Genomic DNA, 21,907 nt, shown 5'->3' with positions numbered 1-21,907 from the left:
AAGAGCACCTTCCAAGTGAGATGTCGTAACTCGCAGGAGTGCAGAGGCTCAAACAGAGGTTTCATGAGTCGCGCTAATACCACATTAAGGTCCCAAGCAGTGGCCGGGGGACAGAGAGGGGGCTTCATAAAGCGCACTACTAAGGGTTGTGTCGAAATAGAGACATCCCCTGTACCCTTATGGAAGGCAGCCACCACACTGACATGTACTCTAATGGAGGAAGTTTGTAGACCCGACTCCGAGAGGTGCCAGAGGTAGTCTAGAAACTTCATTGTGGGGCAGGTAAAGGGATCTAACTCCTTTGAAGTGCACCATAATGAAAACAGCTTCCATTTAGAATGATAAGATCTTCTAATAGAAGACTTTCGTGATGCTACCAGGACCTGGGATACAGAGCCCGAGAGGCCGTAAGATTAGCCTTTCAACATCCAAGCTGTCAGTGACAAGGCCTGGAGGTTGGGATGGCGCAGTTGTCCGTTGTTCTGAGATATCAGAGACGGATCCATGCCTAGGCAAATTTGTTGACCAACAGAGGTCGCAAAGGATGGAAAACCACACCTGACGCGACCAGTAGAGGGCTATGAGAATCATGAGGCCCTTGTCCCGGCGTAGCTTCACGAGAGTCTTGCTGATGAGTGGAAGTGGGGGGTAGGCATACAGGAGACCTGTTGCCCAAGAGAGGGCGAAGGCGTCCCTTGGTGGAGTTCTGTGGCTGTGATGTAGAGAGCAGAAGTTCTCCACTTTGTGGTTGTGAATCAATGCAAAGAGGTCTATACTCTGATACCCCCACTTCTGGAATATGTTCTCCACCGCCGTGTGGTTCAGGGACCACTCGTGGGGATGAAATGTGTGACGGATTGTCCGCTAGAAAATTGTCCACGCCCTCCAGGTAGGTTGCTTTCAGTAGCATGGAATGAGAGAGATCTGAAGCCCAGATTTGCGCTACTTCCTGACACAGCAGGTAGGAGCCGGTTCCACCCTGCTTGTTGATGCACCACATCGCTACTTGATTGTCTGTTTGGATTAGGATTGCCTTGTTGGATAAATAATCTTTGAAGGCTAGAAGGGCATATCTGATCGCCCTGAGCTCCAGAAAACGTATCAGATGTTGTGCTTCTGCTGCAGACCAGGTTCCCCTGAGTTTACAGGTTGTTGACATGTGCTCCCCAACCTAGAGTGGAAGCATCTGTTGTCAGAATTATCTGTCATTCTGGAGCTTGGAAAGGTAGCCCTCTGAGCAGGTTGGACTCTTCGATCCACCAAGCCAGTGAGAGACGAAACTGCCTGAGGACATGGACAATGTTGGACATTGGATGGTGGGCCTGAGACCACTGGGATTTTAATGTCCACTGTGTTACTCGCATGGCAAGTCGAGCCGTCGGTGTAACATGCACCGAGGACGCCATGTGGCCCAACTAGACGAGAACATGAGAAGCAGTCGTGGTTCGGCGAGACTGTGCAGTGTGTGCAAGCACTGCAAGTGTATGAGCTCAGTCCCTGGGAAGAAAAGCTTTTGCTTGGATAGTGTCGAGATCCACTCCAATGAAGGAGAGGGATTGGGACAGAGTCAGATTGGATTTTTGATAATTGACTAGAAATCCCAAGGACAGTAGTAGTCGCAAGGTGAGATGGAGGGATTGAAGAACCGCCTCCACAGGCTGAGCCCTCAGTAACCAGTCATCTAGATAAGGCTAGACGTGAGTACCCAGTCGCCTTAAGTATGCGGCTTCTACTGCCAGGCACTTCGTGAAGACACGAGGGGCCAATGCCAGGCCGAACGGAAGCACTTGGTACTGGAAGTGCTGGTTTCTGACGAGGAACTGGAGATATTTTCTGTGAGACAAGGTAATTGCTATGTGCATGTACATGTCTTTTAGATCTAGAGAGCAAAGCCAATCTCCCTGTTGAGGAAGAGGGACATTTTGAACTTTTCCTTTCGAAGATGCTTGTTTAGGGCATGAAGGTCTAATATCGGGCGAATGCCTCCCATCTTTTTTGGTATTAACAAATAGCAGGAGTAGAAGCCCTGTCCCCTTTATAAAGGAGGTACTTGTTCTATGGCGATGGCATGTAGGAGGGAAGCTATTTCCTCCTGTAGGAGTTGAGAGTGGTCAGTGGAGCTCCACCACGGCCAAGGTGGAGAGTCCGATGGAATGGAGATGGTAACCTTGAGCTATGACCGACCAGACCCACTGATCTGTGGTGACCTTGTGCCACACATGGTGGTGAAGTGGCAAAGCTGGCCACCAACTGGCAGAGATGGCAGAGGTGGAAGGCAACAATCACTCTCTAGCGAGGAGTCAAAACCCTGAGGCAGGGCCAGGTTGCGCAGGTGGCTGTGTCTTCTGAGGCCTGGGCTGCCGAGGTGGAGGCTTTTGATAGGGTCTAGATGGACAAGACCGAGCTGGTGGAGGGAAGTATATTTGCACATTGTAAGTGGATCTTTTTGCCTCTCTTCTGAACAGCTGTTTAGAAGAGGTGGAGAAATCGCGTGCACAGCCGAAAGCTGTCGCAGCGTCTCATTGCAATCTTTGAGTTGTGCGACAGTTTCCTGGATCTTCTTGCCAAACAGATTGTCCCCCGCGCAGGGGAGGTCTGCTAAGTGGTCCTGTACTTCCAGGCACAGATCCAAGGATTTTAGCCATGCCACCTCCTTGCACTTATTCCAGCTGCTGCTATCCTGGAAGCCATGTCAAAGATGTCATAAGCGGACCTTATCTCATGCTTACCAGCATCAAGGCCCTTTTTTATAAAGCCGTTAGGTAAACAAAAAGGGTAGATGCCTGGGTCTTTCTCAATTCTTTATTGGAGTAGAGGCATGTTTACAATATATTGCCCGACGCAGGCCAAGTTTCACAGCTGCTGCCTCAGGGGCTTGAACACTCTTTGGATTCAAAAAATTATTTTATTTTTTTTTGGACTTCAAAAAAAATTTTTGATGTGGATTAAACCTCTTAACTCACTGTTATTTGTAGGTGATCCGCAGTAGTGATCGAATCCGATTAAGACTTGATAAAATGGATCATCTCATTGTACCTTCTACTGCACAAGAGGTTAAGTCGCTACTCTTGCTTTTCAAAAAAAATTTTGGAGTCCAAAAAAAAAAATTTTTTTTTTTAATCCAAAGAGTGTTCAAGCCCCTGAGGCAGCAGCTGTGAAAGCTGAAAAACTCTGCCTGAGTCGGGCAGTATATTGTAAACACATCTCTACTCCAATAAAGAATTGAAAAAGACCCAGGCATCTACCCTTTTTGTTTTCCTAACGGCTTTTTTAGATTGCCTACCTCTTTGTTTCTTTGGTCCTTTTTTATAAAGTAATTAGGTTGGTCTTGGAACTGGACCGGGAGGGAATCAGAAAACTCCTGCAACTGCTTGAATAGATCTGTTGTATTGCTTCATATAAAGTTGATAGGCCGCAATACGAGAGATTAACATGGAGCCATGAAAAAAACTCTACACCCAAAAGCATCAAGGAATTTCTGCTCCTTCCCCGGAGGTGCGGAAGAATTAGGCCGTGGTCTTCTGGTCTTCTTCTGGGCAGATTCTACCACCACTGAATGATGGGACAACTGAGCTTTTTGGAAGCCAGGTGCCAACTGGACCAAATAGGTAGCATCAGTCTTAGGATTGATCGGTGGGTCTGTACCTGGGTGCTCCCAGTTGCGCTGCAGAAGATCAAGCAGTACGTCATGAACCAGGATGGACATTATTTCTTTAGGTGCATCGACGAACTGAAGGACTTCCAGCATCTTGTGTCTGGAGTCTTCTTCAGTTTGAAGGGCAAATGGTATAGCCTCCGATATTTCCTTAATAAAATTTATGAAGGAGAGGTCTTCTGGTGGGGATCTGTGTCTTTTTCAGGTGGAGAAGGTTCAGACGGGATATCACAAGTGACCTGTGAATCTGAAGACTCCTCGGACCAAGGTTGGTAAGGTTGATCCCCAGCATCCAACCGTGGCCCAGATGGCAGCAACGGACCTTCTCCGGCTGGAGGTCGGGGCACCGAAGGTATCTGTGTCGGCACCGGTGGCATTGGGGCTGGCATCGGCAAAGGGGCACCGAAGGAGTCTGTGACCTCTGGACGCCTCGGTGAAAATGCTCCAGAAGGCCCTGGAACAGGGACCGGCATCAAAGGACCCTCCTCATCCGAGGATGGATGGGTATCGATGGACCGAGCGGTATCGGTGTTTTTCCCGGTGCCGATAGCAAGGATTGGAGCAAGCATCTGTGGCATCACTGGAAGCAGCATCGGCGTTGGTGGTGTTGGAAGTCCATGAAGGGCTTGTACCACTGCCTCTTGAACCATCTGGTTCAATTCCTCACGAAACGCTGGTGTGGTTAATACCAGTTCCAGAGTAGGAGGCTTGGATGGCGTCGCCGGAGGGTCCACCGGTCCATGTGGAGTCTCGGCTGCCACGCCCACAGAAAGCTGGGAAACGCCTCGATGTACCCGGCTCAGAGGAGCTTGGAGCTCCTCTGCATGAGCCTTTTTCTTCGGTGGCTCGGTGGACTTTGAAGACAAGGCCACCGGTGCACCTGGCTCAGATGACGCGGATTTTCGATGCCTATGCTGATGCTTCTCTCGATGCTCGGCTTTACCCGTGGCCAGCACGAGAACATAGATGCTGAAGTCTTCAACGTCAACCTAGAGTCATCGGTGTCTGATCAATGACGTGACTTGGCTGGTGACGGTGTTGACATGGAGGCTTGAGACGGCGGTCGCTGCTTTGTATGAAATAAAGCCATTTTCTCTAACCTAGCCCGACGTCCCTTAGGCACAGCATTTGGGCACAGTTGGTACGTGTCCACATCGTGGGTAGGACCCAGACAAAGCACACAAACCTGGTGAGGGTCTGATATAGACATTGTCCTAGGACAGTCAGGGCACCAAAAAAAACCGTCGCCATTGTTGCCATTGAAAATTCAGGCCATGCGCGGTTGGTGCCAGTCAGGCCTACAACTGGTAACCGACAGGAACCAACCGAAAAAAAGAGGTTAAACTTACCGTACGGTCGCGGTTATCGACGGTGAAGAGGGGGACCCCGGATGGGGTGAAAACCTTTGCAAATTTTTAAACTAATTCCTGAAGAAAAATTCCTGACAGGAATGTGTGAGAGCTCCTCACTGTGTGGCTAAAGCTGCACGGGCAAAAAAAAAAAAGACTGAAGGGGGACCCCTGCTGGATGCAGGGTTGGTGGCATGCTGGGCATGCTCAGTGGTGCCAGTCAAAGTTCTAGAAACTGACAAAAGTGTTCCGTGATTGGGCTCCATCCTGATGATGTCACCCATATGCGAGGACTACCATCCTGCTTGTCCTGTGAGAACAAGTGTTCTCCGAGGATAGCAGGATGTTAGTCCTCACACATGGGTGACATCAAATGGAGCCCAGATGCAGAAAACAAAGTTTCCAGAAACTTTGAATAGGCACACTGCGCATGCCCAGCATTGGGCCACTGATTCGCAAGAACCACAGCCTGCCTCCGACTGGAGTATGTCTCGGGTATGGGCAATTGGTTATCGCACCCTACGGCCCAGTCAAAACCTCATCCCCGGAGTTGACTGAGGAGCTGGCTGGGGCTTGGGAGCTCTCTGCTGCCTGGGACAGCTATGGGAGCTCTGATGGTGTTGATGGGATCAAAGAGGCAGAGGATAGTACTTCCTTGTGTGAAAGATGTCCTTAACCCTGGCCCCGATGGCTTCCTGGAGGAGGAGAATGGGTCTGGAGTACTGGCAGAGATTTGTTGGAGGGTTTTGTTGATGGTCCTGGAGTTGGGCCACAGCATCCCTCACCCTCTCTCTGAAAGGATTCTGACCAAGGACATGGCATGTCACTGAGTTGTTCCCTTATCTCTGGTCAGAGATCCGAGGCCTGCAGCTATACCACTCTGCGGGCGCCAACTCCCACTGCAGAGACCCTCAATGCCATCTTGAAAACATCGTAGGTCACACGGACCTCATGTTTACAGAATTCCAGACCCTTGTGCACCAACTATAAGAGGGTGTCTTGCTGCTGTTGAGGCAGCTGCTCAGCCACCTCTTTCACCAGTTTCCAGATGTTCCGTATCGGCTCATGTAGAGCTGGTAGGCAGTGATGCAGGCAATAAGCATGAAGCCTTGGAACACATTCCTTACAAGAGAGTGTCCATCGCTCTGTGGTCCTTCCCTGGGGGGCACCGAGGAATGGGTCTCAGAGCTCTTTGCCCTCGAGGGGAGATTTGTCCACCACTGACTAGGGAGGCAGCTAATGCTCATCGAATCCGGCAGCCTTCTGGATGAGGTACACCCTTGTCCATCTACTTACTAACGGGAAGCACTGAGAGGGGGGTGTTCCCAAATCCTCAGCAACAGCTCCTTAAGGATCTCATGCACCGGGATCAACACAATCTCTTTAGGAGTCTTCATGAACTGGAGGATCTCAAGCATTTTGTGCCTGGCATCTTCCTCAGCAGGAATGGGATGGCCTCCACCAGCACTCTCACAAGCCCTGTGAAGGTAAAGTACTCAGGTGGAGACTTCCTTCACTCACATGGAGGAGAAGAGTCCGACAGGAGACTAACTGAGTCCTCAGAGGAAGACTCAGTTTGATCATCCTCCCAGGGGTCACAAGGACCGTCATCCTCACTGTATATCACAAGGGATGGGGCCCTACATGCTTGGTCTACATCCAGAGATGCAAGCTCCGATGGAACTGGACAAGAAACTACAGGCCTTGGTGTCTCCGCCAACCTCAGCAGAGCTTCTCCCTCAGAGGAACTGGCGACAACCACCGTACTGGTAGGGGGAGGCCTCGGTGCCCCGAGTACCAGTGCCGTCCCGGGAACTCACACCAGCTGGGACAGTAACACAAGGATGAGCACACTGAGCTTTTCCAGAAGCAGTACGAGGATGGGCAGCACCGGCTCAGGTGCCATTGGTGCCAAGGGGCCGAAGCCCTGAGCACCCACACCACCAGCTGGACTCTATGCTCCAGCTCCTTCCTGAACATTGCCGATGCGAACACAGACTGGGAGGAAGATGGGGTGACCAGATCTTCCTTGGATTCACGAGGGGGATCAGCAACTGGCACCAGGATCAGTGGAGACCATCATGGACACTAAGCATCGATGGAAGATGGTCGCTCCTCTCCACAGGGTTGCTTCGGGGGCATCACGGCAAAAGCTGATGCATCCCTGTGCCCGGCACCGTGCATCGACGGGGACTAGTGCCAATGCTTCCTATGCTTCCCTTGATGCTCGGCCCAGTCCTTCCCTGGTGCAGAGGGTGACAAACCCATCATTCTTGGACCGGAGGAGATCAACACCGTTGGTCTTCAGCGCCCCTATCCACTAGAGACATAGACGGAACCACCGATGTCTACGGCGCGTGGTCTCCATTGGTGCAGCTCTGAGGTCCTTCAATGCCGATGCATCTTGTCGAGATGAAGCAGCCATCCCTTTGGTAGCATCTAGGCACACAAGCAGCAACCCCGGACATCATGCGATGCTCCAGGCAGAGGGTGCAAACTTCATGAGGATCGGTGATCAACATGGTCCTAGGGCACCGGGAGCATTGGTGAAAACCGGACATAGCCATTATGGGCAGAACCAAAGGGGAAAAGGCAGAATGATAGCGGCGGGCATAGACCACGAAAAGAAACTTATCTGAAACACCAAAAACACTGACTAGGGGACACTAAGAGGAGGCACCAAGAGGGACCCAGCAACGGACATTAAGAAAAGATCGCAAAAAACTGTGGAAAAACAGTCTTCCACAAGGCAAAAGCCAAGTTTTTAGAGCTCAATCAAAACTCAAGGCTCCCAACTCTGCAGGGGGGGGGGGGGGAAGAGGACTGAAGAAGGACCCCAAGTTGGCACGAGGTATAGGGCATGCTGGGCATACTCAGTGAGGTTTCTGCATCAGGTGCTATCTGATATCACCCATGTTTGAGAACTACCATCCTGCTTGTCCTCGGAGAAAATGCAGACTTCAATAACCTTAACCTCTATTTTTTGGTCACATATTTGACAAACTGCTTTGTGTGGTTTGTTTGGGATATATATTTTTAAATATTAAGCTTGCAATTTTAACTTTAACTAGACAACTGACACCACTTGGCAAAAATATATTCAGTGCATACAACATATGCTCACAAATCTGCAAATGATTTTCATGTCATGCACATATTTTCCCAAGGTAGAAAATTGCCTCCTTTGCACAGAATATCTACTTTCAGGACTCTTATCCAAACTTCAAGATAAAATAATTCATATTGTAATCACTAACATTAGACGTAAAGCAGTCTTCTACAATCCTGAAAATGTCAGATTACAAGTCTCCACAGCCAACTAAAAGCAAAAAGACCTACCAGCACTGAAAGAAGAGCAGATCATTTGAACTCCAGGCCGAGGGCGTTCTGTATATTTTGTTGGCCTCGGACTAAAAAGGCAAAAAATAAAATAAAATCCATCTCTGCAGGACTTATAGAAACAGGTTTTCAAAACAAGCAAAGGGATACAATAAAGCACAAGGTAACAAATAGCTGCAATCTATAAACAATCTTATGTTATTATGCCTCATTGGATTCTATGGAAACTCTAATCTGTAGAAGAGCTGTTCAAAAGTTTGTGGGGGTTCTCATTAACACTGCAAATTCCTCCTTATTCTCACAAATGAGCATACTATCCAGTACTATTTGTTAGGGAAAAAAGAATGCAGAAGATAATTTGTTCTATACTTAATTTTAAACCTTAAAACTTAATTTTACACTTACCATCACAAATATACATGCCCATAACTGATTATGGTGCTCAGAGACAGTGTGGCCCTAGACTTAAAGAACTTTCAAATGGATCTATTCTCACTGATGGAACTGGCTTCTACAAGGCAAATAGTGGTCAAATATTGGGTTTTACCATCATAAAAGGGGATATTCAGCATATTTTCAAAATGTTCAACTACTTGATGAAAATAAAGCAAAGATACTATTACTAGTTTTGAGTTTGATTGAAATACAAACTCGTGAAGTGTGGGTCCTACATATAATAATATGCTATACACATTTATGTATTGAATGTGGCTATATTGAAGTGGTTGAATTATATACCAGTAGATTATTTTGAGCTGTGCTTGTGTGACTTAATTGTCTCTGGAATACATTGATTGTGGTTGGGCAGATTTTGTGGTTCAAAATATTCAAAACATATTATAATCCATCCAGAGCTCTGCAGCCTGTTTAGTCTATGGGACTCCTCTATATGTGCACATCTCCAACTCTAGCACTGCTTCACTGGTTGCCCATAAACTAGGGCATCAGATTTAAAATGTGACAGTATTTAAGTCTAATAAAGGCCTTACACCTTGTGGTTTTCCCAAACCTGTCATCTACTGCCCCACCTGTGCCTTACGAGTCACATCAAAAGGTCTCCTGGTTGTCCCTGATTTTAAAAAGATCCACTGCTATTACTGGCATTAGTAGCATGAGATCTATAACATTTGCATACCTGCCAGGTACTTGTAACCTGGATTGGCCACTGTTGGAAACAGTATACTGGGCTTGATGGACCCTCGGGCTGGCCCAGTATGACAACTTCTTATGTTCTTCAGATTGCTCAATGTCATGACTATATGTTTAATATGATTAGTGTTGCAAGCTATAAAGCAAAATTGCTTACCTTGTAATAGGTGTTATCCCAGGACAGCAGGATGTAGTCCTCACATATGGGTGACATCGGTAATGGAGCCCTATGTACGGAAAAACTTCTTTAAAAGTTTCCATGAAACTTTTGAATGGCACCAGAGTGCCCACTGAGCATGCCCAGCATGCCATGATATTCCCTGCCACAGGGGTCTCCCTTCAGTCTTGTTTTGTAGCAATAAGCGTTAGCCAAAAATAAAATAATAAAACGTATCGGACCCAACTCCGCGGGGTGGCGGGTGGGTTTCGTGAGGACTACATCCTGCTGTCCTGGGATAACACCTATTACAAGGTAAGCAATTTTGCTTTATCCCAGGACAAGCAGGATGCTAGTCCTCTCATATGGGTGATTAGCAAGCTAGAGGCTGAGTCATTTTGCGGTGAAGCAACAGTGAGGTATTGTTGATGAAATGAATCAGCCGAAGATCACAGCAGGTTGGATGTAGAAGGAGTTGGGATTAAACTGGAAACAAGTTCTTTAAGACGGATTGTCCATAGGCTGAATCTTGTCTTCCCTCTTTGTCTAAACAGTAGTGAGCTGCAAAGGTGTGAAGAGAACTCCATGTTGCTGCTTTGCAAATATCTATAATAGGTACAGAGCGAAGGTGTGCTACTGAGGTTGACATCGCTCTGACTGAGTGTGCTTTTACTTGCCCTTGAAGAGTAAGGCCTGCTTTCTCATAACAGAACTGTATGCAATCTGCTAGCCAGTTGGACAGAGTATGCTTACCCACTGATTTACCTGGTTTGTTTGGATCATAGGATACAAACAGCTGACTGGATTTTCTTTGGGCTGTAGTGCGGTTTAAATAGAAGGACAACGCACGCTTACAGTCCAAAGTGTGTAAGGCTCTTTCACCCTGATGGGAATGAGGCCTAGGAAAGAATGTTGGTAAAACTATTGATTGATTCAAGTGAAATTCCGTGACAACCTTTGGAAGGAATTTTGGATGTGAACGGAGTACTACTCTGTCATGTAGGAACTTTGTAAAAGGTTCGTATGTGACTAGAGCTTGTAGTTCGCTGACCCTCCTAGCTGATGTAATGGCTATGAGAAATACCGTTTTCCAAGTAAGGTATTTAAAGTCACAGGTATTTATGGGTTCAAATGGAGAACACATAAGCCTGGCTAATACTACGTTCAGGTCCCATAATGTGCTTGGGGAATGAACTGGAGGTTTAATGTGAGTGAGGCTTCTCATGAATTTACTGACGAGAGGCTGTGTGGAGATAGGTGCATCTTCCAGCTTGTTATGGTAAGCTGAGATTGCACTTAAGTGTACCCTTACAGATGACGTCTTAAGACCAGAGTCTGAGAGATGGTAAAGGTAATCTAGAAGCGAGGTAGTGGGGCAAGTGAAAGGATCTAAATCTTTCTGAGTGCACCACAGAGTAAACAGTTTCCATTTGTAGGAATAATTCTTTCTAGTGGAAGGTTTACGTGCAGCTATAAGTACTTGAGATATAGCGGATGGAAGGTTGAGAGGCTGTAAGATCAAGCTTTCAACATCCATGCTGTCAGGGACAGGGATTGAAGGTTGGGATGGCGCAACTGACCCTGTTCCTGAGTTATGAGATTGGGAGCTACTCCCAGGCGAATTGGATCCCTGACAGAGATCTAGCAGTGTGGGTAACCATACTTGTCGAGGCCAATATGGGGCTATGAGTATCATGGTCCCCTTGTCCTGTTGTAGCTTCACTAGTGTTTTGGTTATGAGTGGTATCGGTGGATACGCGTATAACAGGCCTGAATTCCAACGGCGAGCAAATGCATCCCTTGGTAGACTGCTCTGTTGATGGAGTAGAGAGCAGTAATTGTTCACTTTGTAGTTGAGCTGGGATGCAAAGAGATCTATCGTCGGTTGACCCCAGCGTTGGAAGATCTTGGATGCTATTGCTGGATCCAAAGACCATGCGTGCGGTTGGAACTGATGACTGAGGCGATCTGCTACTACGTTGTGGATGCCTGCTAGGTAAGTGGCCCATAGAAGAATTGAGTGTGTCAGGGCCCAGTCCCAAATCTGTGCTGCTTCTTGACAAATGAGGTAGGAACCTGTCCCCCCTTGTTTGTTGATGTACCACATGGCTACTTTGTTGTCCGTTTGGATCAGAACAGTCTTGTGTGATAGGCAGTCCTTGAACGCATGTAGCGCATAGCGTATAGCTCGAAGCTCCAGGAAGTTTATTTGAAAAGAGGCTTCGAGCTGTGTCCACTTGCCCTGTGTCTTTAGATGACCAATGTGTGCTCCCCACCCTAAGGTGGTTGCATTTGTAGTCAAAGTCACTTGTGGAACTGGTTGCTGGAAAGGAAGGCCTCTGAGCAGGTTGTTCATTGATGCCACCAGAGGAATGCAGATCTGAGCTCTGGTGTTATGTGAATAGGAGTGGACATTGGTTGAGTGGCTTGTATCCACTGAGCTTTGAGTGTCCATTGCAGTAGTCGCATGGTCAATCTGGCCATGGGAGTTACATGAACTGTGGAAGCCATGTGCCCTAGAAGAATGAGGCACTGGTGAGCTGTTACTTGAAGTTGGTTTCGCAGAGTATGAGTCAAGAGGACAAGTGTTTGAGCACGGTCTCTTGGAAGAAAAGCTGTTGCTATCGCAGTGTTCAGTTCTGCACCTATGAACTGTATAAGATGAGTTGGTGACAGATGGGATTTCTGGTAGTTGATGAGAAATCCCAAGGAGTGAAGCACTTGGATGGTGAGCTTGAGAGAAGTGAGAGCTCCTTCTTTTGATTGACTTTTGATGAGCCAATCATCCAGATAAGGGAACACGTGCACTCTTTGCTTGTGGAGGTGTGCCGCTGCAGCCATGCACTTTGTGAATACTCGTGGTGCTGATGCAAGGCCGAATGGCAGCACTCTGTATTGAAAGTGCTGATCCAGTACCCGAAAGCGCAGGTATTGGCGATGAGGAGGAAAGATGGGGATGTGAGCGTATGCATCTTGAAGATCCAGAGAGCAGAGCCAATCTCCCCTTTGAAGAAGAGGTAGAATGGTGCCTAGGGACACCATCCTGAATTTTTCTTTTTTGAGAAATTTGTTGAGTTGTCTGAGGTCTAGAATGGGACGAAGGCCTCCTGTTTTCTTTGGAATGAGGAAATATCTGGAGTAGAATCCTCTGCCCTTTTGAGGTCCAGGAACTGGTTCTATGGCCCTGGCCGTCAGAAGGGTGGATAATTCTGTTTGAAACATAGAAACATAGAAATGACGGCAGAAGAAGACCAAACGGCCCATCCAGTCTGCCCAGCAAGCTTCACACATTTTTTCTCTCTTACTTATCTGTTTCTCTTAGCTCTTGGTTCTATTTCCCTTCCACCCCCACCCTTGAAATATCTAGCTTGATTAGTTAGGGGTAGTAACCGCCGCAATAAGCAAGCTACACCCATGCTTATTTGTTTTACCCATACTATTTTATACAGTCCTTATTGGTTGTTTTTCTTCTCCCCTGCTGTTGAAGCAGGGAGCTATGCTGGAAATGCGTGTAGTATCAGTCTTCTCCCATGCCGTTGAAGCAGAGAGCTTCAACGGCATGGGAGAGCTTTGGTTTGGGGTAGTAACCGCCGTAACAAGCCAGCTACTCCCCGCTTTGTGAGTGCGAACCCTTTTTTCTTCTCCCCTGCCGTTGAAGCAGAGAACTATGCTGTATATGCATTGAAGGTGGAGCATCAGGCTTATTTGGTTTGGGGTAGTAACCGCCGTAACAAGCCAGCTACTCCCCTCTTTGTGAGTGTAAATCCATTTTTCCACATTTCCTCTTGCTGTTGAAGCTTAGAGCGATGTTGGAGTCACAGTAAGCATGTCTATGTTTATTGAATAAGGGTATTGAATCCAGGCAGTAGCCGTCATTCTGGCGAGTCACCCACTCTTCATTGGCGGCCTCTTGACTTTATGGATCCACAGTGTTTATCCCACGCCCCTTTGAAGTCCTTCACAGTTCTGGTCTTCACCACATCCTCCGGAAGGGCATTCCAGGCGTCCACCACCCTCTCCGTGAAGAAATACTTCCTGACATTGGTTCTGAATCTTCCTCCCTGGAGCTTCAAATCGTGACCCCTGGTTCTGCTGATTTTTTTCCTACGGAACAGGTTTGTCATTGTCTTTGGATCATTAAAACCTTTCACGTATCTGAAAGTCTGTATCATATCACCTCTGCTCCTCCTTTCCTCCAGGGTGTACATATTTAGATTCTTCAATCTCTCCTCATACGTCATGCGATGAAGATCCTCCATCTTCCTGGTCGCCCTTCTCTGTACCGCTTCCATCTTGTCTTTTTGTAGATACGGTCTCCAGAACTGAACACAGTACTCCAGGTGAGGCCTCACCAAGGACCTGTACAAGGGAATAAGAAGAAGAAGAATTATGGAATGTTGATTTACTGTCCAAGATGGAAGTGGTGGGTTTTCTTTTGGGACAGTAAGGAAATCCAATCTGTAACCGTGAGTTGTGATGGATAACACCCACTGGTCGGTGGTGATGGAGGTCCAATTGCTGTGGAAGTATTTTATTCGACCTCCTACTGGTGTATTTGGGAATGGGTTGATCTGGCTGCTGCTCTCTGGGGCTTTTCAAAAACCAGATGATGTGGCAGTTTGTGGAGGTGGTTGAGCTCTTGCAGGCCTTTGTCTAGGCTGCTGGCGTTGAGATGGCCGGCCAGTTCTGGGCCTACTTGCTGGGGGGTAATAACGACGTGGGCGATAATAAGGCCGTCGAGTGTCACGCCTTGGAAACTTCCTTGTAGAAGGCTGAGTCTCTTGTGGTTGAGAAGATAACTGTTTTAATGTTTCAGTGTGGTCCTTCAGGGTTGCCACAGCTTCTTTTATCTTCTCTCCAAAAAGGTTATCCCCCAAGCAAGGCAGATCTGCTAAATGTTCTTGGACCTCTGGGCGTAAATCAGAGGCCTTGAGCCATGCCCAACTTCTTGCAGCAATACCAGATGCTGATAGTCGTGCAGCAGTCTCGAAACAGTCATAGGTGGCTCGGACCTCATGTTTACCTGATTCGAGGCCTTTATGAATGATATCCTGTAAGGATTCCTGATATTGTTCAGGAAGAGAGAGAGAGAGTTCTTGAACCTGCTTCCAAAGGTTCCTTTGGTACTGGTTCATATATAGTTGATAAGATGATATCTTTGAGACCAGCATTGAACCTTGATAAATCTTTCTTCCCAGGTTGTCCAGAAACTTACTCTCTTTCCCAGGTGGTACAGAGGAGTGGGACTTTTGTCTTTTCGCCTTCTTCTGGGCGGATTCGACGACCACTGATTGGTGAGGCAACTGTGTTTTCTGGAACCCTGGGATAGGTTGCACTAGGTACGTTGCCTCTGCTCTCTTGTTTACTGCTGACACCGATCCTGGATGCTCCCAAATCCTATATTGCAGCTCCTGGAAAACTTCATGGACAGGGACTGCCAGCATTTCCTTGGGAGGGTCCACAAACTGGAGGACCTCCAAGGTCTTTTGACGTGCATCCACCTCTGTTTGAATGGGAAAGGGGATGGTTTCAGCCATCTCTTTAACAAAATTTGTGAAGGAGAGGTCTTCAGGAGGCGACTTCCTGTGGTCATCAGGTGGAGAAGGCTCTGAAAATATTTCTTCATCCAAAGAATAATCAGAACTGGTGTCCACAGGCATCTCACGTGGTGTGTGGTGAGTGACTGGCTCCTTAGGTTGTGGTGGTAAGACAAGAGAACGAGGCCTTGGGGGTCTTGGCACTCCAGATGGGCCTGGAATCGGTTCCCCTGGTAATTTATTAGTGAGGATGTCCAGGAGTGTGTCCAGTTTAGTAAAAACTGGATGTAGCATGGAGACATCTTCTTTGGGCACCGGTGCTGGCATCGGTGGTATCTGTGTGGGCACTGGTGTAGGTACTGGTGGCACCGGTGAAGGTATCGGTGGAGGTACCTGTGGCACTGGTGAATGTACCGGAGTAGGCATCGGGACCGGTTCCCGTGGCCTCGTCGGTGTCTGCGGCATCGATGGTGCTGGATCCCTCGGTGATGGAATCGGCATCAATGGAGGTGTCGATGGCTGAGGCGGAATCGCATCGCGCAGAGCCTGTTGCACCGCTTGACGAATAAAAGAGTCAAGTTCCACTCTCACAGCTGGTGATAACAGAGCAGCTATGGAGGGAGGCGGTGTTGGCGATGCCGATACCTCCTCAGAGCCCTGAGGAGGTACGGAGCCCGGCACCGATATCGGTGGGGATCGCCCTGGATCACTAGGCCTCGGAGCCTCAGTCCCCGTCCGGGGTTTCTTTGCAGGCGAGGCCGTGCCTGACGATGGATCCTCGGTCATCGTTACCTGGCGTCTTCGATGCCGGTGGCGGTGTTTTTCTTTTTGCTTTTCGCTCCCCGAGGTCGATGCTTTTGATGAAACCGAAGGGGATGGCGTTGAGGCATCTCCCGCCTCCGGACGTTTCTGCTTCAGCATTAGTTGACGGACTGAAGCGGATGGAGAAGATTGCGCTGAGGTCGAAGGCCTTGGAAGCAATTGAATATTGAATAACTGCTCCATCTTTTCAGCCCGAAGATGACGACCTTTAGTAGCCATTTCCACACATGATTTACATGTTTGGATATTGTGATCTTTGCCTAAGCAAAGAACACATTCAAAGTGAGGGTCGGTGATCGACATTGTCCTCACACAATTTGGGCATTTTTTAAAGCCGGAGGCCATGGCGCCGGACAGCCGTCGACGGCGAAACCCAAAAAATATCGGTCCCAGCCGGAAACCGACAACGGAAAAAGTTACCGCTGGTGATACTGTGGGAAACCCCTGCGGTGGAAGTAATTTTTTCCGAAAATTTGAAATAGGTGAAAATCACCTCAGGACTCCAATTAAACCCGCGATGCTAACGGCTTCGCGGAAAAAAGAAGACTGAAGGGAGACCCCTGTGGCAGGAAATATCATGGCATGCTGGGCATGCTCAGTAGGCACTCCGGTGCCATTCAAAAGTTTCATGGAAACTTTTAAAGAAGTTTTTCCGTACATAGGGCTCCATTACCGATGTCACCCATATGTGAGGACTAGCATCCTGCTTGTCCTGGGATAAACAATGGAACAAACTTTCCAGATTTCCTTAAGGCAAAAAATGATTTACTGCGCTTCAGAAACTTCTGAAATCACATCTGTTTTCTTTTGCATTTCCAGTCTAATTTACCCTTTGGGTCACTTCCATGCTTGGCCACTGTGATACATGTGGTTGACAATAAGCCACCATATACCTTGTGTATGTTTTTATTCTGTTTAAATGTTACATCTCAATGTTGTACTAAGTTATGTTTCTTTTAATACTGTGTATATTTCTTGTAACCTGCTGAGATCTGTGAATTGGCAGGCTATACATTTTATAAACAAACTAGCCGTTAAGCCAGTTAACAACTGGCTACATTAAAAATAATTTTCGGTCCATTTCCTTCCCCCTCATTCTCCCTCCCCTTCCCTCTCCCTCCCCCTCATTCTCCTTTCCACCTCCCCTCCCCACCCCTATTCTCCCTCCCACCCCCTCTCACCTCACTCTCTCCTCCCTCCCCTCAGTCACTCCCCCTCTCTCAATCACCTCCCCTCCCAGCTCATTCACAACCCTTTCGGATGGCGCACACAGAAGATCTCGGGGGGGGGGGGCCTCCCTCGGACATGCCGCAGCTACTGGTCCTCCCAGCGCCATTTTTGTTAACAGGCAAGCTCTGACCGACGTGCTCACCCACGCATGCGCGGTAGAGCTGCTCTCTACTGCGCATTTGCGGCTCGGTCAGGGCTCCTTTATCTAGTAGATATTCACAAGGACACAAATAACGATATTAAGAGCAAGCAAGAAACAGAGCCCACCTCCACTTTCCATTATCAGGCTTCATTCCTCTTTGCTCCTGCTCACAAGTAGCTAATCCCCCACCTCAATATTCAGTTTTTATTCACTTCCCGGAAGATATCCCAAATATAGTAACTCCATCTTAGCAAGAGTTTGGTTCAGCCAGTTTCACTTTTGCCAACTTGTCTTTTGGGGACAACAATTTTCAAAACATTTCACGCCAGTTAATCTGGTTTCTGAAAATCGCCCACCATCAATGTGGATAAATTAGCTGCATTGAGAGGTGGCATTCCTAAGGTCATGTTTACGTCGAAGAGGAAATATACACATAGAAGGTATTTTCAACTCTACACCTGTACTCTTCCAACAAAATTGTACCTGCAGAAAAGTGCAGCTGACCACATATATGATGTACCTGCAGCAACTGTCAAAGTGAAACTACACATTCACTTTGAGAATTGGTGCAAATCCCACAGTTTATTTTGTCTTTAGCTCACACCTTTCCATTAGTAGCTCAAGATGGATCATATTCAGGTATATTAGGTATTTTCCCTGTCCCCAGAAGGCTCACAATATAAGTATGTATCTGGGGCAACAAACAATGAAGTGAGTAAAAAGTATATATGGTCTTTGTCACCATATGGACAGTTTAAAAAGACAGAGATGTTTGTTATATATAGTGCAGTTTAAAAATTTACCATTTTATTTCTGAGGGGACAGAGTTTCATATTTTATTTTCATCCCAAAGTGAAGCCGTGGAATATTGGAGTCAATTCAAGCTATATTATTCCTTGTATTACCCAATTCCATTGCAACAGAAAGAAAAACACACTCTGCAACAGGGGTAGCCAACCAGCATCTCACAAGTCGCATGTAACTCATTGGAACACAAATGGCGGCTCTTGAGAAAAATCCAGCCTCTACCATAGACCATTTCTGCTTGGTGACCACTGCGATCCTCTCCCCTTTCAATAGCCAACTTGTGGGCAAAAGTTCTAATTTTACAACTTCCACCCCAGAAGAGGGAGGATTGCAGCAGATGTGCCTTCACATTCATAATCCCCCCCACCCCCCAACAAAATACTAACAGTGGAAAAGGAATCCAGCTTGGTCAAAGTAGCCTAAGCTACTGTGCAGCCCAGCCCACGGTGGCCAAGAAGCAATCCAGGCTACCACAGAACCCATCCCACAGTGGCTGAAAACGAAGTCCTAAGAACGCCTTCTAGCCTGCCTGTGTGTGACATTTTACCCCATCTCACATCCCCAACCTGTCCTCTCACTCCCCACTCAAATCCCCTTTCCAATCCTCACTTTCCTCTCCACCCCTGAAATTCTGCCCTCTCAAGTCCCCAATCAAACCCCTAGTCCGGCTCTCCTCCAACCCAATCCAAGTTCCCAATATCCCCACTTCCATACCAATCTATAATTCTCCAACTCTCCCGCCCCTGCACTCTGATTCCTCACTCGCTTTCCTGCCCCACAAGTCCTCTCTCCCCCATTGCCAAATAATCATAGAAACATAGAAATGATGGCAGAAGAAGACCAATCGACCCATCCAGTCTGCCCAGCAAGCCTCACACTTCTTTTTTTCTCATACTTATCTGTTTCTCTTGGCTCCTAGTAACCTTTGGTTCTATTTCCCTTTCACACCCACCATTAATGCAGAGAGCATTGATGGAGCTGCATCCAAGTGAAATATCAAGCTTGATTAGTTAGGGGTAGTAACCGCCGCAATAAGCAAGCTACACCCATGCTTATTTGTTTTACCCAGACTATGTTATTCAGCCCTTATTGGTTGTTTTTCTTCTCCCCTGCCATTGTAGCAGAGAGCTATGCTGGATATGCATGTACTATTAGTTTTACTTCTCCCCTGCCGTTGAAGCAGAGAGCAATGCTGGATATGTATTGAAAGTGAAGTATGCATTGAAAGCCACATTATCTATCAACAAATATTGAATATGCCTAATAATTGGTAGTACCAATAGCTTATGAACTCTTCGTTAATTATACATACTCTTGCCCACCCCGGTTTTTTTTTTGTTTTGTTTTTTTTTAATATGGAGATGGCAGGCCTCCATCCTTCCGCTCCGTAAAGGTGGAACACCAACCACTGGCCACTGGCATCCCGCTCCTTGAATGCCTCTGTGGCTACTGCCGCTCCATGCAGTGTTTTGCTGCCTCCTCTTTATACACTTCCTCAGTCTCCCTTGCTCCACACCTCATCTCGAACTCCCACTCTCCTAGCCATCTTCCCCGTGGTACTCCTCTATCTTCCTCACATTTCCATTCTCTCTTACACCTCACCTCTTCAGTTCCCATCCTCTTTTCCCCAACTTGAAGACTGCTTCTCCTCTTCCTGCCTGCCTTCCAGGTCCTCCAATCTCTCAAACTCTGGTGGGACGGTGGCAAACTATTTCTAACCCATTCCTCCCGTCACCTAATTCTCTCCCTCCAGCACAAATCAGGTAGCTGATATGAACCATGAAGGAGGGAGAGAATCTGGCTGCAGGAGGTGGATGCCGAGACTAATCCCCATGTGACACAGAAAGGGGATGCATTAAGTGCCACTCCTGCTGCCAGAATAAAGCAGAGTTGCCTATCTGTAACAAGTGTTCTCCTAGGACAGCATGATGTTAGTCCTCAGACGAATGATATCATCAGATGGAGCCCAGCATGGAAAACATGTTAAAGTTTCTAAAAACTGACTGGTATACTGAGCATGCCCAGCATGCCACTATCCATGCAGGGTCCCCTCTTCAGTTTTGTAACATAGAATTAATAAAAAATAAAACATAACGAAATCCAACTCCGCAGGATGGCAGGTGGGTTTCTTGAGGACTAACATCTTGCTGTCCTAGGAGAACACCTGTTACAGGTAAGCAACTCTGCTTTCTCCTAAAACAAGGAGGATGGTAGTCCTCACACATGGATAATACCTAGCTACAGACTATCCCTGAAGACAGAAAGACCAAACACTTAATGCATGCCAACAGGCACAACAGTGGTTCTATTGATAAAAGAGGGAAATAGCCTGAACACAAAATAAGGGTCATAGGTAGGAAGAGTTGGGTTTTACAGCTGAAAGAGATTCTGGAGGACAAACTGGCTGACGCAGCAATCGCGTCGGCCATCCCTATCCAGAAAGTAGTGAGAGGCAAAAACGTGGTGAGAAATCCATGTCGCAGCCTTGCAGATCTAGTCTAATCCAGTGGGAGCACGGAGAAGAGAGGTTCACCTTGCTGGTGGCTGAAAGGAATCAGTAAGTTCTGCTTGGCAAATTTTTTAAAAGTATTGGGGAGAAGTAAACTATTGGGGTATATTAATTCGTGTTTGTTTTTTAAATAGTGTTTATAAACTGAAATCAGTGTTTGATTTTAAATAGTATTTGGGGTTTTTTTTAGAAGGTAAAGCAGCTAATAAACAAGTTAGTGCGTCACATGTATGCTTTTTTACCCGCCAGCGAGAAGTTGTACGTGTGCATTCGATACAAGTAACTCCTATCTCTCAGAGAACAAGTCTGATCTTTGGACACTAGATTGGCAGACCTGGAGGAGCTGAAGCAGACAGGTATATATAGATGAGACCTTCAGGGACATAGTAGCAGGGTCCCAACTTCAGACTGGCAGCCCTAGTGCTGCCTTGGAGGAAGATGGTCTCATGATTGGAGAGCATCAAGCTGGTGCAGCAGGAAATAATCCTGTGCAAGTACCTACAGTCAGGTGGTGCATTGTCCTCTTGCACAGAGGATGCGTCTTCCAGGGCAACTACCCAGGAGGGAAGGGTTAGGTTGGCCATCATAGTTGGTGATTCGATTATTAGGAATATAGACAGCTGGGTGGCTGGTGAGTGTGAGAATCGTCTGGTAACATGTCTACCTGGTGCGAAGATAGCAGACCTCACGCATCACCTAGATAGGATTTTAGATAGTGCTGGGGAGGAACCAGATGTCGTGGTACATGTGGACACCAACAACATAGAAAAATGTGGGAGGGAGGTTCTGGAAGCCAAATTTAGGCTCTTAGGTAGAAAGCTGAAATCTAGAACCTCCAGGGTAGCATTCTCTGAAATGCTCCCTGTTCCACCCGCAGGTCCCCAGAGGCAGGCAGAGCTCTGGAAACTCACTGCATGGATGAGACGATGGGGCAAGGAAGAGGGATTCAGTTTTGTAAGGAACTGGGTGTAGATTTGGGGAAGGGGGAGTCTTTTCCAAAGGGATGGGCACTAACCTTTAAAAAGGAGATAGAGCAGCTTTTAAACTAGAACAAAGAGGAAAGCCGACAGTCGCTCAGCAACGCATGGTTCGGAGGGAGGTATCTTCAAAGGATACTGACGACACATTAGAATTAGGGCACCCCGACAGTGAGGTTCCATTAATAAGAAAAGTAATCCAAGTGCCTGTAATTAAAAACTCACCTGAGCTAA

General features: G+C 47.3%; 1 protein-coding gene across 2 annotated transcripts in view; it reads right to left on the bottom strand.

Annotated features, from left to right (window-relative positions):
• The window catches only part of PHIP (pleckstrin homology domain interacting protein), a 944,985-nt gene that overhangs the window by 791,086 nt on the left and 131,992 nt on the right, over positions 1–21,907 (bottom strand). For both annotated transcript variants that reach the window (XM_029595577.1, XM_029595576.1), the window contains exon 9: positions 8,344–8,414. In XM_029595577.1, coding sequence (XP_029451437.1) covers positions 8,344–8,414 — 71 coding nt within the window. The remainder of the gene's footprint in view (positions 1–8,343; positions 8,415–21,907) is intronic.

Source organism: Rhinatrema bivittatum, chromosome 3, assembly GCF_901001135.1.
Source record: "Rhinatrema bivittatum chromosome 3, aRhiBiv1.1, whole genome shotgun sequence".
NCBI lineage: Eukaryota > Metazoa > Chordata > Amphibia > Gymnophiona > Rhinatrematidae > Rhinatrema > Rhinatrema bivittatum.
Note: the sequence above shows the minus strand (reverse complement) of the source record. Positions and strands in the feature narration are given on the sequence as shown.